The following is a 7666-nucleotide window of genomic DNA, read 5'->3' on the forward strand; positions in this document are numbered from 1 at the left end:
TTGCAATAAAACGGCAATTTCATACTTTAACCCCTAATATTAATTTTAAGCAGCTCCTTTACATTATACCTTATCGAGGACACTGCCATGCTGCCAATTAAATTTAGCTACGTTGTTTCATGAGCACAGGTTAATGTTTACCTTAGGGTTAGCGTCCAAGTCACACTCGATGTCTACCGCTTCGCCCCTTGCTGCTCTCATTGCTGTAGGCTGTGTTGATTTGCATGTGGGCGCGTCTGTACAAAGAATAACAAGGTTTGAATAGTCATTTGGGTGGAGATTGTGTAAAGCACAGTGTTAATATTACTATTATTAACTCACAGATCTCTCTTTTTTTTACGGTACTGTAACCTGGGGACGTAGCTTGGGTTGCGTAGCAAGAGGTACTTTATAAATATAAACTGGGATGATCTTCAAAATTAGATATTTATTGTATTTTTTACATGTTCACTTACGGAGGCTATTTTTAGATCTGCCAAAATGTTCATTTCTCTATTCTATTTTTTAAACACATTCTAAATATAAATCTATATGTACTCCGCCAGTAGTTCTACTCATAGAGTAGAAGGTATTGGCGGGAATGAAGTATCGTAATGTGATAGTTTATGTGGATAATATATTGGTGTATGCAAGTACGTTTGAAGAATTTAATTTTTATTTAGAATTAGCTACGTCCCTAGGTTACAGTACCAAGTGACCCGTCATCACGAAACTCGTAATTCCTGTAATGTCCGTGAAACTTACTAAGCTTTTCATCACACCAGCATTGAAATAGTATGATTGCATGCAGGCTAACTTGACTATAATGCCCCAAATTAAATCCTCGGGCCTTTTTTCTTATCATTACCGATGACGGCTGTAATGATAAGAAAAAAGGCCCATGGGTTTTATTTGGGGCAATAGTCAAGTTAGTCTGCATGCAATGAAACTATTTACGTGTAAGTGTGATGAAAAATATAGTACGTTTCACGGGCGGTACGGGAATTACGAATCTCGACTCCGAAAGAATTCTAATAGAGTTTCGTTCGTAATACCTTATTTACCGCCCTTAATATAAAATGTACTATAATTTACCTGATCGCAAACAATGGAATTCGCTGAACTATGAGGACCAAAACAACCACTACAGGGCACCCAGAACACCCAGATTGACAATTTAGAAAAGTTAACTTCCGAATTGGTTCTCCCGGGAGTCGAACCCGGAACCTTCTCATCGGTGCAAGCCTTGGGCCATAAAATCGTCACATAATAGGTTTTTTTATAAAACCAAGTGACGGGCCAAAACAAGTCTTGTACCTGCTGGTAAGCGACACGCCTGTCCATAGCAGTCGCACTGCCACTCAAAGCTGCAAAGATCTGAAGGGTACTGTCACCGCGCCCGTCACCCTGAGACATAAGTTGACAGTCCCATGTAATTTCACCAACATCTCTCAATTGGTATACTCACACTTAACGTCTAAAATGAGGCGTTCACTAGATCCTTCTCCCAAACTGTTCCTAGCTGTGCAAACGTAAGCGCCAGCTGCTTTTCGGGACACGCGCTGGAGGACTAAGCTCTGATTGGCCAGAAGTACTCCAGGACCAGGTTTCACTGTTACACCCTGCAAAACGTATAACATATTAAACAGACGTAGATATTCGAACTTTGAACAACAGTTCCTTTTCATTCCATCGCGCGTGATCAGGAGCGTACAGTATTGGGTGCGGGAAAGTCTGCACGCACAATTGTGCGAGATTACCTGTTTGAATTTTTTTAAGCTAACGTTCTTTCGCGCGCGATTGCTCGTGTTGGTTTCTGTTACAATGGAAAAAGCGTCCGTCTAAGAGTGGTTACACTATCCCTTTTCCTTGCAACGTCTATAAACGCGCGTTCAAGCGCGCATGGTTGCTGTATCACGCGCGATGGAGTGTCTGTGTAAAGCCCGCTAATGTTGTAAGTTTTATTCAGAAAAACCAAACAAAGTTACAAAAATGGTTTGTATCGAAAATAAAATTTCAAACAACATAAACCATTTCCTCTCGGGTGGAACGAGTTTTCGTTTTATAGTTTATACGGGAAAATACGCGTTTTTTCATTACTCTTGACAAACAAAACAATATTTTATTCTAGTCTGTACCTACTTTAATCTGTCAATTTCAATTTCATAAACCATATCACAAAAGCCACAAAAGCGCTCTTTTTAGTTCTGAATCAAAATTGTATAGTCAATTGTATTCACCATTGAATTGAATAATTTCAATATGGTTCTGTACACAGAACTATAACGAGTTTCAAAAAAAGAACCGTCGAATTTTTGCTAAATTAAAATAATAAATATGACGCTACACAAACGCTTTAATGCCTCCTGATTGGTTAAATTGGCCTAAAGGTCTTGCAACCGGGCCATAAACCTTTATATAAAAAAAGATTGGTTAAAATATAAATGGTACTTGGCCACTATTGGTTGTTGGTTACTGGTAGAAAAAATATTGTAATAATTACATAATTAGGTCTTAAAATCTCGTAAACACGGTACTCGACTTTAAAAACCCTCATTAAGAAACAACTGCGTAAAATACTATTGTCAAATTTCTGAAAACTACCACAAAGGAATTTTTCCACAGTGTCAGTTTTATTTTAACGTAATTGGTTAGTTAGAGTAGTCGTAGTTAATTTGCTTACGTTATGGCTGAAGTAGACATGGTTATGCCAGGGATTAGCACGTACTCTGCAGTCGAGGTACACGTCCGAACCTTCCACGACTTTACTTGCGTCCAGATTTGCGCCCAGCTCCAGTTTTGCAACCGGCAGGTCTGCAGAATTAACCAAACAAAATTGATAAAGTAAAAAGAAAAAAACTTTGATAAAAGAAAGCCACTTCCGTGCCCGCAGTTAATAATGTTGCACTGGTGATTTTACACAAGTCTTGAGGAAATTTTACCCTGTTTGGAACACGAAAAGAAAAATTAAAAAACGTTTAAATTAGTAAGTAATTAATTAATTAAAACGTCCAGCTAATGAAAAGAGAGATATCGTTTAAAAAGTATTGAAAACAGAAGGGGGAATGTTTAGACATTACTACGTGGTGACAAATTTCTAAATGTTACAACTGAGCTGAGGGGAAAATAGAAAAAAAGTAAGAGGGGAAAGACTAAGAATAGCGTGGCCATATTGGATTCAGTTGAAAAGCGTGGCAAGACGCTTATAGGTGACTCGGAATTAGTAGAGATGAAGCTGCAAAGCCTTGAACACCTTTATAAAGTTGTCCGCTTATCGGTATTCTACAGCATAGAAGACTGTGCGAGGGAATTGCACTATTTAAGTCCGCTTTCCGCCCTTCCATCGAGGGACTAGACGTAATCATGGGTTCCACTCCTTTGTTGTGGATGCCCCAAGAGTGCGTACAGATCTGGCAAATGCGCCTGTTTGTGAAAGGCTTGGGAGCTGCGAACATGCATTACGTATGAGTAGTGCGATCTGTTCGCGTGCTAACACGTATTTGAAATAGAAATAGAAACCATTTATTGCAACGCCACTTTACAAAAAAAGGCTCAAAAAAGGCTAATATGAATAAAACAGAAATACCTCAAAAAACAGCATAACAACATTTGAACAACAAGTTACATAATTCTCCACTCATATGTGTGTGGCGTTGGTGTATACAAAAAGATTCCATTCAGCTAAAGTCACAACAAAGACTGAGCTGTGACGCTGGTTTTCAATGGGTTCTAGCACTTACTACACTAATTGATTTATGCAGCATGCGTGCAGCGCGTGTGCAATGCACCTGCAGCGCGTTCGCGACATATTCGCCAGATCTGTGACGCACCATGCACGCATTTCGCTTCCACATTGATATGGCGAACGGCTATGGGATTTTCTTTGTTCACTGAATGGTGCAATTTTCAAATTTTCAAGGCGAGAGTGATTAGGCATTATTTGTTCCATCGTCGACCTCATCGTCACTTTTCATCAGGTGAGATGGAGGTTTGACTAATTACTTTTTTAAAAAAAAGAAGAACGACAAAGTGAGCTGCAATAAAGAGGTCAAGGAGCTTGCTATGGACCGTGAGAAGTGGAGGAGGCTACACAGACAAAAGCCTGGCATTTAAACTGGATAATGAGGGCACGGGTTATGATGGAACTGAATATAATTTCCCTTTGAATGTCTTGATCGTTGTTCGTTCTTGATAAGCTAAACTTATTAAAGGACGCGATCATTGACTTACAAATAAATGGACGACGGGCCTAATACAAAAACCACGAAAAAAATGTCCCAAGTCAACCTATTTAAACGTAGTGACATGTAAAGGAATATGAAAAAGCTAAAACGTTGAATTTAAATTGTAATGTCATCGCAGTACTGTCTAATTTTGCTTGCTTCGCTGTCAGTCGAACAAACGAAGACTAAAGCGTGAATGACGCTCTGTATACGATTTTAACGCCGTATAAGTTCGGGCACTTTTTAGCGCGGACCCGACGTCCATATAATTGCAAGTCAATGGACGCGATACACAGTTTAAGTAGGCTTGAATACAATGAAGGTTAATTTTTTTTTCTAACTGTGTTATTATACTAAAAATGTGTGTAAAATCTTTGCAGGCTCATATATCTACGACTATCGCTGTAGGAGCTTAGCAAAGTCGGTATTTTAGTCCTTCCTTCCATCTTCCCCCAATTATTAAAATTATAGAATTAATAGTATAACTGATAATAATCAATGGTGTAACTGGCTAGAAGGGAACTACCTGATTATTCAGGGTTCTTGATTATTTGTTTCGCGATTTTTTTGTTTTATTATTAATGTAGTTTCCTCTAGTTTTTTTTTGCGTACAAAATGTAAATATCCAAATACAAATTTGTAAAATAAATCTATCTTCGTATAGTCCTGGAGGCATACCACAACCTCTTAAAACAATATTACTTTAACCTTACATTGACTTTTCGTACCACAACGCGCTTAAAGTAAGCTTATTGTAATGTTAAAACTATGATGTTTTATTGGCAGCTTTGTGACTATTAATTTACTCAGTTCGTACTATGACGCGACTTTAACATTAAAGTAATATTGCTCTTATGTCAAATTTAGCAATCTTAAAGTAGTTACACGGATGCAATGGAAACAATATTATTTTCAGTTTTATTGTCTTAATATTGATTTGTAATGATTAAAAGTCAAGTTGAATTTATTTATTTACATATATCTCTTCAATATTTTGTTTATTTTTTATTTAATAGCACATAGGAAATAATTTCACGTTAAATAAAAATACGCGATGTTTATTTCGTAAAACTATGACAACGCCATCTATATACTCCTTGGCGAAGCTAACGGATGACACTAGATCATAATTCCGAATTCACAACGTGACTATCAATACTCAGCTTGTTTTATTTATTTTTCTTCATGAAAATGCGGAAAAATTATTGAAAACAACGTAATTTTAATAGATTTTATTATTACATACTTTTCTTTTTTTAACAGTTAAAATTCTCTGAATGTAAATAACATTAAGTACTTTAACATTATACTACGATAACACGATTCGGAAAATCAAAAAAGAAAGAGATGAGGCGTTATACAGTTCATATAGCGTTATCTCTTTCATATTTTTAGTAAGGAATAGACAATATTGGGAAATCATTCGTTCTTCAATGAATTTTGCAATAATATATTACTTGGTTGATAGGTTCGTCATGGTACGAATATGAATAATATTACAATAAGCTTACTTTAAGCTTACATTGAAATAAGATTGTTTTTGGAAAGGTTGTGGTAGGCCCCAAGGACAGAAATTTGATGGAGAAATGGACTTACGCTGAATTTCCATCTTCCACCCGTCCTCATGTGCCGAATGGGGCAGTGTAGGCTGGATAACTCGGCAGGATATAACCCTGCCCGCGTCTTCTATGGCTGGCACGAAGGTGAGAATACTGCTAGTTGTGTTCCCATCGGTTGAAGTCTGGTAGAAAAAAAAAGATATCGTAAAAAGGTATCGATTGTGCGTCATGGAAAGTTCCGCTGACCGAGGCCGTCGCGAGTAGCGCATGCGACGGCGGGCGGGAGGCGCGACGCGCGCCGTGAGCGGAGACGAGACTATAAAAGGCCGCCAACCGGAGCGAGCGACACACTCGTTGGGGGAGCTTGCTACGGTAAGAACCTCCAGCGGCTGAGGGACTGTTCAAGAGTAATTGCAGCGCGTGACCAAGGTGTGCCCAGGCCGTGCGAATTGCTTGTCTTCCGCCCTCCGTACGGACTATCCTCCGTCCGTCTTCTGGGTTGGGTAGTGATTGATGCACGTGACCGAGGTGTGTCGCTCACCCTTCACCACCGCATATCCACCTGCCCCTATCCGCCACCTGTGTTGGGGAAACAATTGCTACGCGTGACCAAGGTGTGTCCAGGCCGTGCGAATTGTTCACTCTTCGATCCCGTAAACCTCTTCTTTAGCCCAGAGCCGTCACTAGATTAGTTAGGGTAGTAACCCCGCATGGTTCATGTAATTCTAGTATAGTAAACCGATCAATAAACGGTCAATGTTAAAACTTGGTGTTGGTTTCCTTCGTTAGTTTTAGAACCTTGGATAAATTCCTGTAGGTAAATAATAGTGTGCTTGTCCCGACCGCACCCCGGGAATATGCTACATTACACAGTTATGCCGAATCAACAAAAGCCATTTGAGTTTGTACAGACAATTAAATAACTGAGATCCAATGTCGCAATATGTTATTATTATTGTCTAGCACTCGCTGTTTAAGAGAAGAAACCTTCTTTCTTAAACAGAAGCAAAACCCATTCGTGCTAACAAAAACATTTCAGATGCATTACAGTGTCTTGGCAATTTAAACATGGCCCTAAATCAAGTCAAGTAAAATAAATTTACATTTGAAAACGTCACTTTTAATTAAGCTACTGCTCGTTCACTGTGCTGATTTCCCTGAGAAGAACGAGCAAGAAACTCTAGGAATTGCTCTTTTCAAATAAACTTAAATGCTATGGAATACACTTTGAATCATATTTGTGTGGAATCTAGAGCCATGTCGTCTTTCCATACATCATGTTGAAGGCGAATCGCATTGTACACTTGCTCGGTAGTTAACTACAAGTATGTGTATGACAGCACGCCTTAAAAGGGTATTACTTTGACCTGATCTGAGCAGCATGTCAATCTCCTGACATTCATATGTCAGGAGATTGACATGCTGCTCAGATGCTGCTCGTGGTCATCCACGCATTGCCAATATGCTATCATCATATTGTTTGCAATGTGCCTGAATATCGAAAGAGAACTTGACATTGGCAAGTTTGGTGACTGCTACAGGCGTCTTATGACATCCGTTCAACATTTCATGGATGTAACTTTAAAAAGTTTTTATGAAAATTAAAGCCTGGTAGTCATTGTGCCGGTCATACACGCTACGGTATACCGGAGAGGTCTGCCTGTGCAGGCAGACCTGTGCAGTTTTGTGTGCCTGCGAGTGATAACCGTACGGTGAACTGCAGTGCATAATAAAAAATTACAACATTCGATTCAACTATTAAGAAAATACTTGTGGAATTTATGGAAATATATCGCATTCATCTATGTCTTTGTCATATAAAAAAAAAACCACAACCGATACAAAAGAAGAAGCTGCTCATAAGATGCTTGTACAAAAATTAAAAGAAATACAATCCAATGCCAC

The 7666-nt window shown here is 38.8% G+C and overlaps 1 protein-coding gene across 1 annotated transcript; it reads right to left on the reverse strand.

Moving 5' to 3' along the window:
- Positions 1-141: 141 nt before the first annotated feature.
- Positions 142-5943, reverse strand: LOC113240226 (B-cell receptor CD22-like; the record flags this gene model as incomplete). The annotated part of the gene is made up of 4 exons (XM_026477474.1): positions 142-236; positions 1448-1601; positions 2663-2793; positions 5799-5943. Coding segments are annotated over 4 exons (525 nt in total), but the record flags the coding sequence as incomplete, so codon positions are not given.
- Between the last annotated feature and the right edge of the window lie 1723 nt (positions 5944-7666).

This window comes from Hyposmocoma kahamanoa, unplaced genomic scaffold (assembly GCF_003589595.1).
Source record: "Hyposmocoma kahamanoa isolate Upper Pololo Valley unplaced genomic scaffold, ASM358959v1 126684, whole genome shotgun sequence".
NCBI classification, from domain to species: domain Eukaryota; kingdom Metazoa; phylum Arthropoda; class Insecta; order Lepidoptera; family Cosmopterigidae; genus Hyposmocoma; species Hyposmocoma kahamanoa.